This window comes from Megascapheus bottae, chromosome 11, assembly GCF_031878675.1.
Source record: "Megascapheus bottae isolate mThoBot1 chromosome 11, mThoBot2.hap1, whole genome shotgun sequence".
In the NCBI taxonomy this organism is placed as follows: Eukaryota; Metazoa; Chordata; class Mammalia; order Rodentia; family Geomyidae; genus Megascapheus; species Megascapheus bottae.
In genome coordinates, this window is record NC_143519.1 from 50,277,709 (window position 1) to 50,296,417 (window position 18,709).

Consider the following 18,709-nt stretch of genomic DNA (forward strand, 5'->3'; position numbering starts at 1 on the left):
AAAATTATATGAAGTGAAATAAGCCAGAGCCAAAGAAACATGGCCTATATGTTTTCCCGCATTTGTGGTAAATAGAATGTGTCTATAAATCTACAAGTTAACACACTGAATTCATGTATGCATACACACTGGGACATGATAAATTATAGAGGACTCTAGACATTCATTCACACACTGTGGCCAAAGGAGGAGAGGCTCAATAAGAAGCTACATGCGTAGGAGCCTAGAAAATATTCTGCAAAATGAACTCCAAGAGAAGGAAACAGAGTTTTAAGTTGCCATCACTGCTGTTTTTGTTTCTTTTCCCTTTTGTCTTGTTTATTAGTTTGTATTTGGGAAGCTAAAGCAAGGAACAAAAATGGTGCAATGAGGGAGAACAAGTATAACAACAGTACTCACTAGACACTGTGGAAAATAAACTGTACATCCTGTAGGTAGAGAAAGGAAGGAAAACCCGGGGGAGATGGACGGAAAGGGAGACATGGTTCAAAACTAACTGTACTCGTTACTCATTAATTCATGTAACTGTAACCCCTCTGTATTTCAACTCTACATTAACAATAAATAAATAAAACTATTTGCTTAAAATGACTTAAGACTTTTACCTGATTAAAGTAACATTTTTAATTAGAAATGAAAAACATCTCAGTTTTAAATTGTCAACTAGGCATTTGAAATTATGTATGTGTGTGTATCTTTACAGATATTTTTCTATGTATTTTTATATGAAAGATGCAAAAGTAAAGTTTCAATAAGAAAAAAATTCAAAAATTATTTTAGAAAAGTTAGTAATTTAGAAGATATGTTTTCCAGATGCACTTCCAAGTCTTTCCTTCATTATCTTTCAGCCTGTAATTAGTTTTTCCTGGTATTTTCTACTAAAAACAGAGTGGTACAGGTTGAATAGCATTTCTGGTATTTGTGGAACAAGTGGGTTTCACATTTCTGATTTCCTTCATGTTTTAGACTATGTGAATGCATATCAGGGGTAGCTTGTCATGGGACCCCAATCTATGCACAAAATTCATTTTGTTATATGTGCACCTGACACAGCCCAAAGGCAATTCTTTATACAATGTTTTAGTACACCTGCATTTTGACTATAGCATGCCAAATGAAGTCAGGTGTGGAATTTTCCACTTGTGGTGTCATGTCAGCACTCAAAAAATTTCAGAGTTTAGGGCATTTCAAATTTTCAGATTAAGTATGCTGAACCTGCACTAATCTCTCCTTAACAATTGCTATTAATATTTATCAAAATGCAAAGATAGAAGCAATTAAGATGGCACCTTGTAAACATATGCACACTATAAAAATTAGTTCACTTCCTCTCTTTCAATGTAACAAACAAGCTGGAAAATAAACATAGGGTTTATTATGAGCTGAATTATCTTTCTCCAGAATTCATACATTGAAGTCAGAAGGCCTCGTACCTTAGAGGGTGACTGCATTTGGAGCTAAGGGTATTGAAGAGGTGATAAATACAATATAAGGTGATATAGGCAGACTCCAGACTGGTATGACTTGTCCTATTATAAGACCAAAATTAGAACTCAGATATACACACATCATCAGTCTTAGAAGCCAGCAACTCTGTCAGAACCTTGTTCTTATACTTCCACCTTCCAGACAGGAAGAGATAAATTTCTGCTGTCTCGATCACCCAGTCAACGGAATTTTGTTATGGTAGTCCTAGCAAACTAATACAACCCATTAGTACCATTAACATGTCCCATAATTTTAAAGTTATTTTCCATGACTAATGTAGCACTTGCTCGTGTACTGTTTTCTTTCGAGAACATCAGTTACAGATGAACCTGTTTATGATGCACTTTATGGAAGAGGGCATTTAGGTCCAGAAGGCTCAGGTGATTCATCTACAGTCACCTCTCATCCAGTGCCTGTGCAGCCATCCCTGGAGAAAGGTCACTGATAGAGTTTGAATGGCTTTTAAAAAATTGGTGGGCTGGGAGTTTGGCCTCGTGGTAGAGTGCTTGCCTAGCATTCACGAAGACTCAGGTTCGATTCCTCGGTACCACATATATAGAAAAAAGCCGAAGGTGGTGCTGAGGTTCAAATGGTAGAGCTCTAGCCTTGAAAAAGTCCAAGGACAGTGCTCAGGCCCTGCGCTCAAGCCCAGGACTGACAAAAAAAAAAAAAAAGATTGCCACACAAAGCTAGGCATCAGTGGTGCATGCCTATAATCCTAGCTATTCAGGCAGCCGAGTTCTGAGGATCAAGATTCGAAGCCAGCCTAGGCAGACAAATCTGAGAAACTCTTAGCTCCAGCTAGTCAGTAAAAAGCTGGAAGTGGAGCCAAGGCTCAAGAGGTACAGTGTTACTGTCTTAAGTTAAAAAGTTAGGAAAGAGTGCAAGGCCTTGAATTCAAACCCCAGTATTGACATGTGCAGATGCAAGTGCTCATGCACGCATGCATACACACACACACACACACACACACACACACACACACACACACACACACACCTGTCATTTAACCATTTAGTAACTACAATTTAAGTCTAAATGTCACATTGATAATGTCACTGGTTAATGACAATTAGTCTTCTTGACCCCTGTTCCTATATCTTTCCCATGAAGTTTCCAGCCTTTAACTCAAACAGCTCTGTCCTCCTAAGTCCTTAAGCTTCAGAATTTACCCAGTGACTCCTAGAATCAAGGACATTCTGTACCAAGAACTGTCTGCTGTACAGGAAAACAGGCTTTGCCATTCATCTATAGGAAGTGAAATTTGGTCTATACCCACTAGTCCAACTCAGGGTACCTGGGAAAGGGTAACTGCTACCCACAGGAAACTGCAACTGGGAAGAACAGTGGTTATCTTCACAGTTTACGATAAAACAAAACAAAAACTTATTTCAGACTTTGTCGTGGACAAAGCGGTATTATGTTTATCTGTTTTTGTAAGAATGGCATAGGGTTCACAGTTTATTCTTACTTTGACATGTTGAAAGATCTCATACATATGGATGTTTAGTTAGTTATCACATTAGGTATTTTGTATGTGTGAGACACCATGTTCTGTGTATATCATCTCCCCTCATGCAATCCTTTTAATAACTTAGAGTTGACACTTTTTCTATAGTGAACAAAGTCTTAGAGGTAACTTGGACCAAGTTATTGGGATGCTGAAAAGATTTAGGAATTTAAATCACATGCAAGTGGAGTAACTCTGAGGCCCTCCAGCATTCCAAATCAAAGGTACATAACGTTTGGAGTTTGGGTTGAACAGACTGATTTCCTACGTCCGTTCTTGATCCCATGGGGGCTACTTGTGGCTCAGGTGGTAGAGTACTAGCCTTGAGAAAGCTCCGGACAGTGCTCAGGCCCTGAGTTCAAGCCCAAGGACTGGCAAAATAATAATAATAATACAACAAAGGGTGTAATTCTATTGTATTCAATGTTAGGACCAACACAAGAAGATTCCTTTGCAGTTTTCTGAGACATCTGGCAAGACTTATTTCCTTTCCTTCTTGCCAAGTTGTTTTTCCCTCCATCTTCAAAAAGCCATAATGAAAACATTTAATCCAATTTATCTGTCTTCAACCTGAAAGTGTGGCAGAGAATGATAAGATGATGATAAGATGATTTTCAAGGAAAGAGATTCACAGGCAGATGGATCAATGGTGGAAACAAGGTGGTTAGATAACTAAGAGCCTGTTACATACAGCACCTGATTTCATATAAGTCTACTTACAGAGGGGCTTGGAAAATAGCTCATTGTCTATTGTAAAACATGCATTCAGAAATATATCATATTCCTCAAAGTGTCTGGGAGGATTCTTCTTCTTTATATAATTATTATTTTGGCAGTACTTGGGTTGGAATTCAGAACTTTATGCTTGTTAGGCAGGAACTCTATCACTTGAGCTTCCAGCCCTTTTTGCTCACATTATTGTCCAGATACGCCCTCAGCCCATGTGCCTGCCTGGACTTACTGCCTCATATTTACACTTCTCCTGTAGCTGAGTATGAGAGGTACATACCTCTCATACTCAGCATTTTCCGTTGAAATGGGATCTCATTAACTTTTTGCTTGCACTTAACTGAACTGTGTCCCTCCCAAACTCAGCTGGAATTACTTAGTTGGAATTACTGGTGAGTGCATTCACACCTAGCTTATATTATTGGTTGAGATGAGGTCTCATAAACTTTTATCCAGGTTGGTTTCAAACTGTAATCCTCCTGACCTCTGCCTCTCCATTAGTTAAGATTACAAGATGAGAGTCTTTAAATACCTCTGAAGAACTCTAGTCTTATGTGGTTAGAAGTGGTTGGGATATCATGAATAAAAGATATCTGAATATTTCTTATTTCTCATAGTAATTCTGAATATTAGAACTTCAGAATAGTAAAGCTCTCAGAGGAAAACATAATCTTATGAGAATATATACTTCTTTTGAGTCATTTGGTATTATTTGGTGAATATAAAGGTATTGAAACGTTAATGTTACTATTCGCTTACAGAGTAAATGCCAATCAAATGTTCTTGCATCCATAGGTATGACCTTCAAAATGAGCAAGGAAGGAAATAGTTGGCATGTGGAAGAGGATATTTAATTCACCTCACATATCGACATGTAAATCAGGTACTTGGTGATTGTCACCATTCAAACCAGTCTTTCCATACTGTTTTATCAGACTATTAGAAAGGCAAAGTAACACAAATCATTCTATGTTTGAATTATCTCTGCTTTCCTCAGATGAAATAGTCAGGATTCTTGTGTCTTATGAAGGACATCATTTGTCAGTCTGTTCAAAAATTTCAGAGTTACTCCTATGACTTTATTTTATCTAACAGCATGAGTACATTAGCATATTCTGTAGCTGTTTTCTAAGCTCTCCACTTACATTTGCTGGGATTCTCAGCTTCTCAAAAAATGAAGTTATATCCTTTCAAATTTTAATATATTAAGTTTCAGGGTAATTTCTCTTGGCCTAGATTATGTCATTTTTGAGTGAGTATTGTGACCGTTGTGATTCTACAGTAAGAGGATGGGGCTCTATGGTATAGCTAAGTCCTCTCGCATTCTGTAGTGGTTTCTTTTAATATTTTATGAATTCTCTTAATAACCACCATTCATAATACAAATGCTAGCAAGTGGAAAACTACCTTACAAATATATTTACAAGTTTCCTGGGGATTACTAAATTGCTTACATAACCAGATTACTTACACAACTTAGCCTGAGCTACCTACACTTGCCTGAGCTGCAGCAAGTCCAGGTCATCAACCACTGAGGAGAGTTTGAAACCCTAAAGGTTTTCCAACTTATCTCCTGTGAGAGGGGCCTCTAGTTCCCAGAAGTCATGGAATATCCCTGAACTCAATAATATCAAGAATATCAGCCCCTTTGAAACTCACCCAGGACTTCAGCTGTATCATAGGTTAGATTACTCTAGATTCAGAAACCTGTCATTTCTTTCTTCCAGATCAAGAGACTTAAGTCACTGAATTCTTTGAGGACTAGTATATTGCTATAATTATTAGACTCCTTCAAATTTTTGCCACACACACAAACACAAGTTACCTAATCAAGCCAAAATCTTTATTTCATTGTTAATTTTCATTTAAAAAGATAGCTATCTTACAGATAAGCAAAAGTTATTAAGACTGTATCTTAAAAAAAAACAACAAAAATTCAATAACTGGTCATAGTGGTAACAGCCTGTAATTACATCTACGTAGATAGTAGGATCAAGATCCAAAGCCAGTCCTGGCCCAAAAGTACCACCCTATTGCAAAACAAAACAAACCCAACAGCTAAAGAAAAAAAGGCTTAAGTATGGGTGTGGCTCAAATGATGGAGCACCTGCTAAACAAGGACAGGCCCTGAGTGTGTGTGTGTGTGTGTGTGTGTGTGTGTGCGCGCACACACACGTGTACATATAAAGTCTTGTATTTGCCTAGTTGGTTTTAAAGTACATGGAATTGTTCATCACTAAAAGCAATTTCCCTCTCTTAAATACAATTTCAGCCTATTTACTGCCTAGTCCATGGTAGAAATTAATTCAAACTGTTAGAGGAACAAACCACAGCCCCAGTCTCCCCAACCCCCCCTTGCTGTCCTGGATCAGTATTTCCAAACTTGCTCCCCAGGGAACATGTTGGATTTTGCAAGATGTCACTTCCTGGTATCTGATGAGAAGTGACTTCATGGGAAATACAACTGCTCAAACCAAGTTAAATTACTTTAACTTTCTTTGGGATGTCTTGGAGTCCCTCCTAAGTGTGAATTTCCAAAAAAAAAAAAGAAAAGAGGATGTGACATTTCCCAAATTACTTAACCACAGAAATATTTTCTCCATGGAATTTTCACCCAATAGGACTCGTGTTATGTAAAGTAGACTTAAAAATGACTTCTACATGGTCTCCATGCTATTTCTAGATTAATACAGGCTGGGAAGATTGCTTCGTCCAACCTCCTTGCTCTTACCTAGACTACTTGCTCTTACCTTCAACTACTTTTTTTTTTACTGAATTATTATGTGTTGGAATGTTTTTGCTTCTATGGCCAGGTGTTGTAAGAATAATCAAGGGGACTCACTATTGAATTCACTGTAACAGTAGCCGGAAGCACCATTCACCATACTGTTCCCTTTACGAGATTTGTGTGAGAAATTACTCTTATTTCTCAAGTGCTTGGAAGAAAATTCTCCCAAACATGATGCTGCAGGGAAAGCTGTGGCAATATGTTAAGCTTTATGGACAATCTTCCTTTAGCAGGTTTTATTCTTTGCCTACATAAGGAAACATCAAGGCCAATCTGTGTAGTCTATGTCCATGAACTATTCAATGTCTTGTATCTTATGTCAATGTATCTTCCTAACTCTATTTATTTTGTCCTATAAGTTATCTGAGATTATTCTTCTCTTCAGATTTACCTCCTTATGAATAATATGTTCTTTTTATAAAACACCTCAACTCCTTTCACATAAATTAATATAGGATGTTTTCCTTAGGTTCAATTTGTGTTCTAATTGCCCCTGAGGAAAACAGACAGAATGTTTATATGATCTTCATTTTTACTAAAATATCTGATGTAAAGTTCATGATTGAGCTTACCTATCTTCTTCGTGTATATTTTCTGGTAGTTTATCCACTCATTCTCACGACTAGATCTATGCAGAAACTAGATGTACTATCATTCACAATCTACATCTATTAGGCTTCTACCTATCTATTCCTTTTACACAATAGGTTGACTAAACCTATTTTCATTTGCTCCCTTTTAAATATTGGTTTAGGATTATCGATTGATATTTAAATGCTTCTATCTCTGTCTGTGATTAAGTTGCCAAGGAAATAAGGAATCTTGAGAACTGATTTTGCCCAGATATTACTAAGCATTAAAGCACAGGTGACATATATGAAAGCACAAGGAAAGATACAAAAAAACCCCAAATCTCTGTTCCCTTAAAATGTCCCAAAGTCCAAATTTGGCAACTGCTTTCATTTGGGATGTGTGTTTATATAATAAGAACTAATAAAAGCAGTAACACAGGACTGCTGAACCCGTAGTTTGGTTAAAGTAAAACAAAAAAGAAAAGAAAAAGAAAAACTAAAGATTTTTATGTTTATAAGAATACTTTTCTTCTGCTAACTTCTTTCTGTAATTCATGACTGGTCAGGATTTTTTACTATGTAATTATTTTTTTAAATGTTATTCAAAGTTCACTGACTTGACTTATTTTCCTGTAAGCTTGGTTAAACAGTGTCCTTTCTGTATAGGTTTTTCCCTCACTGGCACTAAATAGAAACAGACTCTGAATCATAAAGTGAATTTATGACATTTGGGCCCCTCACTTTTGTAAAGAAATTGAGTGATACATGACAGATGCATTCTCAGCCTCTTCCCAGTGTTTCATCTGTTTTGTCACTGGATTTACCCTCTTGTTTTGAAAATAGTTAAGTAAGAAAGGGCTAAACATAGAGTTAGGGAAATACCATATGAACAAGTGATAGTTTAATTTAGACTGACACCACCCAGTTGGCTGGGGTCTCATCAAGGCTGGGCAGTGCTCACCACTTAGGCTGGGCAAGTTCCAAAGATGCCATTTGACAGAGTAATACAATGCTGGGGACATTAAGGAGGAAAAGCCACTATTTAAAGATTATTTCAGATTTAAAAAAAAAAAGTAAAGGAGAGAATTCAACTTTCCCAAAGTAGTGATATTCTCTGCATTGTACATTTGTATCAAGAAGAGAGGGTGTACAACCCAGATGCCCCTCAGTTGATGAGTGGATCAACAAGATGTGGTATTTATACACAATGGAAAGAATGACATTGCCCCATTTGTAAGGAAATGGAAAGACTTAGAAAAAATCATATTAAGTGAAGTAAGCCAGATTCAAAGGAATATAGGCTCAATGGTTTCACTCATTTGTCATAATTAGTATAAACCTTGGACTCTCCTAGCAGAGGTTTACAATAGGGCAAAACCTAGATACATAAGGCCATATAGGATGAGGCTAAATGAAAGGACCTCCAGGATATGGAAATAAGAGCCACATAATGTGTGATTGTTGTTCTTAATGTACTGTGTTATTTCTCATCTCTTTTGTTGTTCCTTGGTTATTCTCATATTGTTTCAGTATCTTACCTTGTTATCTGATATATTGCATATATGTTTATTTGTTTTTCTGAAATAGGATAGTGAAGGGGGAAAAACAAGATGGGGGGAGAGGGTGGGGGAAGGAAATGGGGACAAAAACATGAGAAAGGGCAACAATGTTTGTGAAGTAATGCACCTTCTATCTAGCAAATATAATGTAACCCTTCTATTAATTAATTAATATATTAAGAAAAGAAGAGAGGGTATAGTATGTAAGTGAACATGTGTGCCACAGCATACTTTTACCTTCATACCTTGCTGTAGACTGGATTGACCATCACAACTACTTTACAGTGCAGTCTTGGATCATGAGAAAGAAAAGTTTCTACAAGTCTCTTTTTAATTATAGTAATACTGACAGTCAAATAGGCCCCAAGATTGGACTTCCTAACATTCCTATTACATGAATAATAAGGGTGTTATGAAAATATCAATAAAGCATGTCCAGGTAAAGCTGAATTACACAATAAGAAAAATGTAAATAAGCATTACTCTTCTCTTAAGCAATCGCTGTGATCACAGAATCCTAGAATTTCAGAGAAGATGAGGATTCTAGAGTTGGCTTCATCCAAATTCCCTCATTTTACGAAAGAAGTTTCAAAGAAGTTGTTTTTCCTCCAAGTCACACAATTTATAATACAGGTAGGAGAAAACCTAACTTCCAAACTTACTATTTCTTTGACAAACTAAAGAAAACTACTGGTTGATTACATGTAATGAAGTTGTTCTTCATCCCTTATGGACTGCATTAAGTTAGATTTAAGCTTCTCTGCACTTTATACTTTTTTTTTGCCGGTCCCAGGGATTGAATTTAGGGCCTGAACACTGTCCTTGGGCTTTCTCAAGATTAGTGCTCTACCACTTGAGCCACAGCACCACTTCGGGCCTTTTCTATATATATATGGTACTGAGGAATTGTACCTGGGTCTTCCTGAATGTTAGGCAAGCACTCTACCACTAGGCCAAACTCCCAGCCCCACTTTATACTTTTTTTTTCATATATTTTTTATTGTAATTAATAGAAGGGTTACATGATATTTGCCAGATAGATGGTGCATTAATTCCCATACCCCACTTTATACTTTTATTTAAGAGTTGCCAACTTAACTTCAGAGACCATCTTAAAATAGGAGAAACAGAACATCTGTGTAACCACCTGTTTTGTTTTCTCAAGAAGAAATGGAAGTCTGGGAAAGTTCTGGAACAACACAGTAAAGGGTAAGGCTATGACTAAACAGAACCAAATCTCTAGCTCACCCTTTTCTATCTCAGTGGGCTTCCCTACAATCCCTTCCATATCATTGCTTTCTAAGATTAAAAAAAATCAAATAAAAAGGGTATGTGATCCATTCCTTCAAAAATATGTATCTGCTTAGATTTGGATTTTCCAAATGTGAGGCAAGGCTGTAAACATTAGAATTGATTCTACTATATCAGATCTCTTATCCCTTCAAATAATACAAATGTGATTCTCCCACTTGATACCCATTAGAACAAAACAGAAGTATAGCTATACAACAGAATATTACCAAGTGTTAAAGAAAAAGAAATGAATCCCATCAAAATGTTACAACACAGATAGACCTCGGGATATTATAGTAAATGAAATGAACCTGTTGCAAAGTACAAACAGTGCATGATTCCACGTGTACAAGATGTCTTCAATAGTTAAGTTCTTAAAGCCATAAAGTGGATTGGTTGCTGCAGGGCTCAGAGGAAGTTTAGTGTAAAGACTGCTTAATAGGTTTGGAGCTTCAGTTTTGCAAGACAGACTTAGAAGACAGATGGTGCTGATGGTTTCAAAGCTACACGTTGTGTAGGCATTTAATATTACTGAACAATATACTCAAAATGCTGCCAGACACAGTGGCTCATGCCTGTAATCCTAGCTATTCAGGAGGCTGAGATCTGAGAATCACGGTTCAAAGCCAGCCCAGGCACTAACATCTGTGAGACTTTTTTGTCCAATTAAGGAAGTGACACTGTGGTCCAAGGGGTAGGGCAATAGCCTTGAGATGATAGAGCTCAGGGACAACGTCCAGGCCTAGAGTTCAAATCCCACAAACCCACAAAAAAAATTCACCAAGAGAATTCAAAAAGGTTACGACCATACATTTAATATTATACCTACAATACCATACTTTAAAAATTGGAAAAGAAATCAAATTTTCCATTCCCATGGCCTGACATGTTCCTCCTCCACCACTCAGCATCCTTTCCCATCTGTCAGTGAGGGAGAGAGGGATCATCATTATTTCTCTGTCTCTCTGTCTGTCTCTCCATCTCTGTCTGTCCATCTCAGTCTCTCTCTCTCTCTCCACAACAATTTTCTATTGACTCAACTCAAGAAAAAAATGTGGGGATTGGGTGAAAGGGAACATGACTTCACTCTTTAATAAAGCAACATTCACTTTCAACACAGCACTCTCTTTTAAACATCTCTTCTCTTTAATTGGGAGAAGATACATGTGCATTTCAGAGCGTGCCTTAAGATGAGCAAGTTTAGATTCATCCTGGTAACTAACTCTGATCTTCTGTATCATCAAAGGTTCCTTTATTTCCTCCTTGTTTTCCTCTCCATGAGTGTATCTGTGATTGAATCATGTCCATGCCTTTCAATGATTATCTCACTTCAATGAGGTCAGTAGGGAGCAATGTACTCTTGTGTGCACTGTTCTCACTAACCATGAGAAATTCTAAGCAAGGGTGCCCCAAACTATATTTATATAATGCTAAATCGGCTTTGAAAGATCAAAAGCAGAGAAATGCGAAGCGATTTTACTGATGTGGTTGTCATTTCAAGATACTAAAGGTAAACTACCAAACAAAATTCTGTTGTTAATTTAGTAAGCACTTGAAAATCTTTATTTGAATGATTAAAAATTGAGAGTATGATAACTTGCCCTTCTGTATTACTGGATACTAATTATTCATGGAGAATGGAGCCCACAGCCCTTTATTCCAGTATAAAAATAAAACATAACTGGAAATCTCATTATAAATGACCAATTCTGATTCTGTAATGTGGGTTCATTGCTGTAGAAAAGACTAAAGGTTCTTTGGTACATGGTATAATTCAAAATTCAGTTATCAGTTCAGCTTAAAAACTAAAAATAGAGCTGTATTCAGATACCAGTTCATACTGTGTATTGGCTGGACAAATTACTGGAACAAGCAAACTTCATGTTCCTCTCTACCCATTTCCACCAGTGGTATAATAGTAGGACCTAAGTATAGAATTCTATAGGAAAAAAATATCAAAATTCATAGAGCTCTTACAGCAATGCCTAGTGTAAATTCACAGTCACTATTTTCTACTGTGATAGCAAACAGGTTGATTAATATGGAAAACCCAATAAAATTATTTTGCATCTACTCCCCCACTCTTAGTGAGTACGTTTATGAAAAGTTCACAAATTTCTGAACGCAACGTTATTGGAATCCTTTAGTGGTTCCCAGTGATGTCGTCACTTTAATTTTTCTATGCATAGGCTTCAAAACATGTCTACTGCCTAGGATAAAAGGGCAGAGATCCTTAAAGTTTCTAATTAGGAAAGCATCATAGATTTAGGGTGGCCAAGTGATAGTGAACTTTCAACAAAAAAGCATGTGCTTAGAACTTCAAGTCTGTAATGGAAAAAGAACTCCCCCCCCAAGAATATAAATCATTTGTTATAAAATCAATTCTTGTAAACACATCTAAGCAGGTATTGAAAGATATATCAACTTGTTTCAACCATTGAAAAAAAAAATACCAGACACTCTTACGGATTGCAGATACCAGATCACCATCAAACCCATTCACTAAACCCCCTCAGTCCAGAAAGGTGATGGCACCCAATAAAGACCTTTGTAGGAACTTCTAAAACTAAAATGGAGCTGGTTCTTATTCTAAGCCTAATGTATTTTTAAATCAAGCAACAGGGAAATACTTTTGTTTCTATTCAATCAAGACCCGAACACAGAGTTTATGGAATGACATAATATCCTTCCTGAATTCAGGCCGGTAAGTAGGACCAGTATCCTTCACACATAACCAGTTCCTGAACCTTTACAAACAAACCCCAATTTCCAAGGAAACAATCTCATCAAATGCTGCTCACTAGAATACATATTGTTCCTTTGGGAAACATTACAATAAGATTTCTTTCTTTTTTTTTTTTTTTGAAGTTTACAAACCTCAACTTCCTCTCTAAAGTTCAATATAATATTAAAGCTCATGGATTCAATTGGGAACTATATTTTTGACAATGGCTCTTGAAATCCTTGATAAACTTATAACCACCAATGGGATGCTTTGGAGAGGGGGGTGGAGAGGGGACAGGAAGGGGGAGGGGTAAGTATTAACTGATGGTGTATCAGTACCTTTGACATGGCCCTCAGTCAGGGGCTGAGGACCGAATGCCTTTCACATTCTCAGGACCTACCCTACAAGGGTGCGTTTAAGCTAGGTTGGGAGAATAATGTTGTTTTAGTCACGTCCCTGCTGTCAAGTCTCCCATGGCCTTAATGCCACTCTGATTTCCCCCTTCCTCACCTAGGCTGGTGTCAGCCCTGGGCAGGGCAGGCTTTAGTCCCCAGCCCAACCCCCGCCCCCTCCGCCCCGTCTAACCTGGATGAGGGTACAGGTTGACTGGGGGTGGGGTGGGAAGGGGGTGGACGCGGAGCGTTCGGTGCGCCCCGTCGGGGAGCTCCCTCCGTGACAGCCCAGTGCTGTCAGGGTGTCTCCGCGCTCCACTCCCGGGACTTGTAGCACGATCACTGTCGGAAGGCGATGAGGGGCGGCGTGGCGCCGCAGCCCCGGGCCGGCCGGGTGAGCGGGAGAGCTTTCCCGACGGGGCGGGGGTGGGGGGAGCGGGGGCGTCCGGCCCACTCACCTTGTTGAATTTTGGCCACAAGCTGGTGGCGCGCTAGGATCCGGCTCCTCCGGTAGGGAGAGCGCCTGGCAGTCTGGTCCCACCTCGAGTACCGCTCCGGGCCCTCGGGGTTCAGGGGATTCCGGTAGTAGCAGCCTGCAGCCGGGGTCCTGGGCACCTGACTCCACATCACGCCCGGGTTGCGAGGGCCAACCCCTCCGTCCGTCTGTCCGTCCGTCCGTCCGTCTGCCCGCGGCGGCGGCTGCCAGCGACCGCCTCCGAGTCTCAAGGAGCCCAAGAGAGCGCCCCCGAACCCAGAGATTTCAAAAACACACACACATAGAGAAAAGAGTGCCCAGAGCCGCGAACTCCGCGGCTTCCACCCCCGCCGGGCCCACGTGAGCGCGGGGAGCCAATCGCCGGGCAGGAGAAGGCTGGGAACGGGTTCCCCGCTCCGCCCGGGGCCCGGAGCGCCCAGGCTCGCGGCGCGCGCCGCCGCCCCGGACCCCGCTCCCGCGCGGGGCTCCCCCGCCGACCCCGAGTCCCGGGACCCGCCGCGGGGCTGGCCGGCCGCGGAACGCCGCCGAGGACGGTGGAAGGAGCGGAGCGAAGAGGCGTCGGGAGCCGCCGATGCAGAGAGGGCCAGGGAAGCTACAAGAAAAAGTTGGAGGAAATGTCTGTCCGCGCTGGGAGACGGATGAGGAGGGACAGGGACGGGACGTCTTCAGTCCGAAATAACTCAAAACCGAGCGCGGCCGCCGAGAACCGACTCCAGAACTGCTGTTCTCATGGAAAGTACGCCCCCCCCCCCCGTTTCCATCCCAGGAGTCAATGTCGATATAGATTCCTGCCCTTCAGAAGGACTCAGAGAAGAGTTCTTGAGCCTGTGTTCAGCAATGAGTATTTTTTTTTCTTTGCGAATATCCATTCCCCATTCTTCTGTATTTTTTCTACTCCTCATACTTTTGATCAACAAGAAGCAAACTACTTATCAAGTACCCATCACCTGTGAAAACTCTCAGGAATCATTACACCCACAGAGAGATAGAGATAGAGAGAGAGAGAGGGAGAGAGAGTGTTTCTGTTGCCAACCAGCCATAGATCATCCTGGAAGTTATGCAGAAGCTTTATAATACAAGACCACATATGTAAGGTGTCTCAGAAAAAGACACAAACAATGCTGGGTAAGCTCTATTATTATGTCTGATTGGGATGATGACAGCAACCCAGACAGCAGAAGATATTTATTTAGATAGCTGTAAAACAAACAAACTGAGATTTCAACAGGTAGCTGCAGGAAAGGGCTCTAAAAAGAGAGTGAGTCTTCTGCCCCACATGTGTGCAGTTTTGTAAATCAAAGTATGTGTTTAAGGAAATGGCAAGTAATTCAATTTGGCTATATTCAAACATCCATATGGGAGTAGTTAGAAGTCCACCCACTCATATATTTGCTCTTTAAAATTACTTAATGCAAAAAGAAAAAAAATCTACAGAAAAAAATGTTATCAAATTGTAAGCCTGAGGCTAAATGAATAAACTCCTTTGATAAAGAAGCATATGGCCAGATTGCTTTTATGTCTGATTGACTCAAATTCAAAGTTGCCTAGCCAGGCATTTATAATCCCAATAATGAAAAAAATCTCTCAATTAGAAGTTTAAAAGGACTTCATTTAGGACCTGAGTTAGTTTTGCCATGGGCCTATGACTATGGTCAGCTTTCATACCTTCCCCAGAGGTAACTTTTGTCAGCCTGATTCTAGAATATATGTTCTGGAAATTATGAGCCTCTTCAGATGACTATGCAAGAAGAGGCAGGCACTAGGTTTTAGGTTTGCATTCCAGTAGAAAAGAAAAGTTGTTTTTGTTTTTTTTTCTCTCAATCATACAGTGTACTTACTTTTATTTTTTTTAATACCAGTACTTGAACTTACATCCTGGGTGCTGTAGCTTAACTTTTGCCACTTAAGTCTGGTGTTCTATCACTTGATCCACACCTGTATTACTGACTTTTTGCTAATTAACTGGAGCTAAGAGTCTTAAGGACTTTTCTACTAGGGCTGACTTTGAACCATGATCCTTAGATCACAGCGTCTTTCTTAGGATTAGAGGCATAAGATTCTGGATGCCTGCTTTTTTTTTTTTTCCAGTACAAGGTCTTGAACTCAGTGCCTCACATATGCTGAACTTGCTTATTCAGCTAGTCTGTTACTAGTTGACTCATGTCTTCAACACAGCTTTTTGCTAATTATTTTGGAGAGGAAGTATGGGCTTCCCCCGCACCCCAACAAAACTGGGTATAAACCAAAATTCTTTGAACCTCAGCCTCAACCCTAGGATTATAGGGATGAGCCATTGGTACCTGACTTCATATGGGAGGGGATTTAATTGAAGGTTTTCATTGTTTTGCAGTGCCCTTTGTAGAAGGTGAAAGGAAGGTAAGATCTAACACAGAGTATGTTAAAGTGCAAACATGAATGATGGAAAAGTTTACCCCTCTTCTACAGTTTAGATACCTCGAAGGTCTGTTAACTCTGTTCACAGTCAAATCTGGGCACTATGGAGAAATTATTGTCAGTTCCTCTGTGTTCAGGCTTATAGTTTTGTCATCCAATACAGGAGCAGCTTAGTCACAAACCTCCCAGGCAAATCCAAACACTTAGCAGTTATTACTTTATCATTGGGAGAAAATAGAAGATGGGTAAAGAAAGGAAGAGAAGAGGACATAGGATATGGGAACCCTGGACATGTTTCAAGAAGCCAAGTAAAGGACACTGAAAGGCAGGAAATACTGTGTAGTCATTTTATAGCTATGAATAACACTTAAGGAGAGACTTGCCATCCCTATTGTCAACCTAGCAATCATTGCTATTTTGCTTTCATTTTAAAGGCTAAATGGAATGACTCTTCATGAGAAAACTATACTGTAGTGTATTATATCCAAGCCACTAACAAAACCAAACGAAAAGATTCATTGTTCTCTTCTCTTGTATAATAGAAAATGTGCCAAAAGTCTCTTGTGCTGAAACAAACTCATAAATATGTGTTCTTTGGCATATATAAAACTCTATTTCTATAGACTGACAATGAAGAACAAGAACTGAACTTAAATTCAGAGGAAAAAAAGATTTAAAAAAATTTCTTGAATATGGGCCTGTAGTGTGGGCTAGTGGCAGAGTGCTTCCATAAAATGCACAATGCCCTGGGTTCTATTCTTTGGTACCACACATATAGAAAAAGCTGGAAGTGGTGCTGTGGCTCAAGTGGTAGAGTGCTATCCTTGAGAAAGTTCAAGGACAGTACCCAGGCACTGAGTTCAAGCCCCAGGAGTAGAAAAACAATTCCTGAGTAAAATAAAGGTTACTTAGAATAAAGCTTAAATTGTGAAAAACACAATGTTTTAATAAGAGAATCTAGAAAGAGAGAACTCAGTTTCTCCAGTTAATATTCAAGGTCCTTAAAGTCTAATTTTAAGATTTGAGTGCAATCTACAAATCCAAATGTTCATCATATTCTTGTCATTTCGTATTCCAAAGTCGCATATTTAAAGCAGAGAGGTAACATTATTTTCTTACTAGTGTATCATTAATTACTTGTTTTATGCAAATATAATGCCATTCCTATGAAACTGTATTCGTGTGTGTGTGCATGTGTACATGAGTGCATTCATACTAGTACTGGGATTTGAACTCGGGGCTTGGGAGCTACCCCTTAGAAATGGGTAGCACTAGCTCCCATTTTCCACCTATTTTTTACCTCTCCCTTTATTGAGCATAGTTTAACTTATTTTATGTAGTGGTACAAAGGGGTTTCACATAACTTTATGTGTACTTTGCATTTGCTCACTATTTCTGTGGTAGAGTACACAGATGCATGGCTGAACTAAAGACTGCAAACAAGAAGGGAAAGGAGAAAGAAGAGGAAGGAGCTATCTGTGTTGGGTACCTACCCTGTTTTTAATCTTCACAGCAGCCTTCGAAGGTACTCTATTTTGTGGAAAAGGAAACTAAGCCTCACCAGGGTAAAATAATGGCCTACTCTGTAGCCTATGTGGGTTAAAGGCACTGTGTGTCTCTGAGCTGATGACATCTTGATCTTCTCCACTGTCACCTATGCAGGACAGGACAGGCAAAACAGTGGCACAGAAAAAGTCCTGGAGAAATCAGATATGGGAGAGAAATTGACAATCATCCCAATTCTATTTAATTCTGTATGACTCTGGAAGGTCTAAATGGAAATACAAGGCTGGAGTGTCTAAAATCCCATTGAGATTGAGACCTGGATGTAGTAAGATAGAAACTCAGAGTCCAGAATGCTTAATTAATCAATGTCAGCCTTTGATTAGGAGGAGCCCATAGCTGAGCCCTGTACTTGATCCCAAAGTGAAGTAGCAGCCAGGCCCACAAAGAGGCAGGCCCCTGTTGAGAACACTTCTTTTGTGGAGTATGTTCCAGTTCTCTGCTTTCTGCTCATTCTCAAAGCCCATTCTGCGAATGCTTTGCCTTTGCCATGACATTTCTTCTCAATGCACCCAGCCCAAATACAGTCAAAAGTCTGACACTGCTCTCTAAACCAAACTTGGGCTATTTAAACTGTTTCAATCTTTAGACAGATGATCCCAGATTAGCACTCAGTGGAATCCTACATCCACATGGCAGAAAGCTAGGGCTGCTGTTACAGAAGCCAGGAATGGCTCACCATGCTTTCATCTGTCTGCGGCTTCTTTTACTCCTTCACAGACATTCCAGCCTCCTCAACAGTCCGGCTGTGGAGTGAGCCAAGGTAGTGCTGCCAAGTAGGAAAATGTTTGAGAAGCAAGTGGCAGACAGAAAAAAATGCAAAAGTGATGTGGAAATCTGCTTTCAAAATTCCATGAGCCAAAACACTGTGCATTTATGTCCGTCTTTTTGTGGGCTCTGAAGCTCAGAGTTGGAGGATTTCCAACAACACTGATATACATGCCTGATCCTGTGCCAGTAGTTTTCCCCCAATCTTCCTGCATCACCAGCTCAATGCACAATGCAAGAAAGTCCAGATATGCCCAGCACCAGGACAGGCTTCAATTTAGACAGTCTTTTGGTCAGCTCCCTAGTTTGTCTTTCCATTGTCTTTGATTCAATCCTTCCTATGGGCTTCCCAACATATGTACTCTGTTACTTGCCAGTTCCCAGAAACCCAACTATCAGCTATAGCTCGTGTGATCTCTGATCTGCTCTGAG

General features: G+C 39.6%; 1 protein-coding gene across 2 annotated transcripts in view; it reads right to left on the reverse strand.

The window, feature by feature from the left end:
- Positions 1-18,709, reverse strand: part of Stard13 (StAR related lipid transfer domain containing 13) — a 238,994-nt gene that overhangs the window by 164,670 nt on the left and 55,615 nt on the right. Inside the window, exon 1 of one of the 2 annotated variants that reach the window (XM_090342248.1) lies at positions 13,515-13,841. The exons of the other annotated variant lie outside the window; for it this stretch is intronic. Coding sequence (XP_090198374.1) covers positions 13,515-13,683 — 169 coding nt within the window. The 5' untranslated portion in view covers positions 13,684-13,841. Of the gene's footprint in view, positions 1-13,514; positions 13,842-18,709 lie in introns of those variants that run through there. 2 annotated transcript variants of the gene reach the window in all.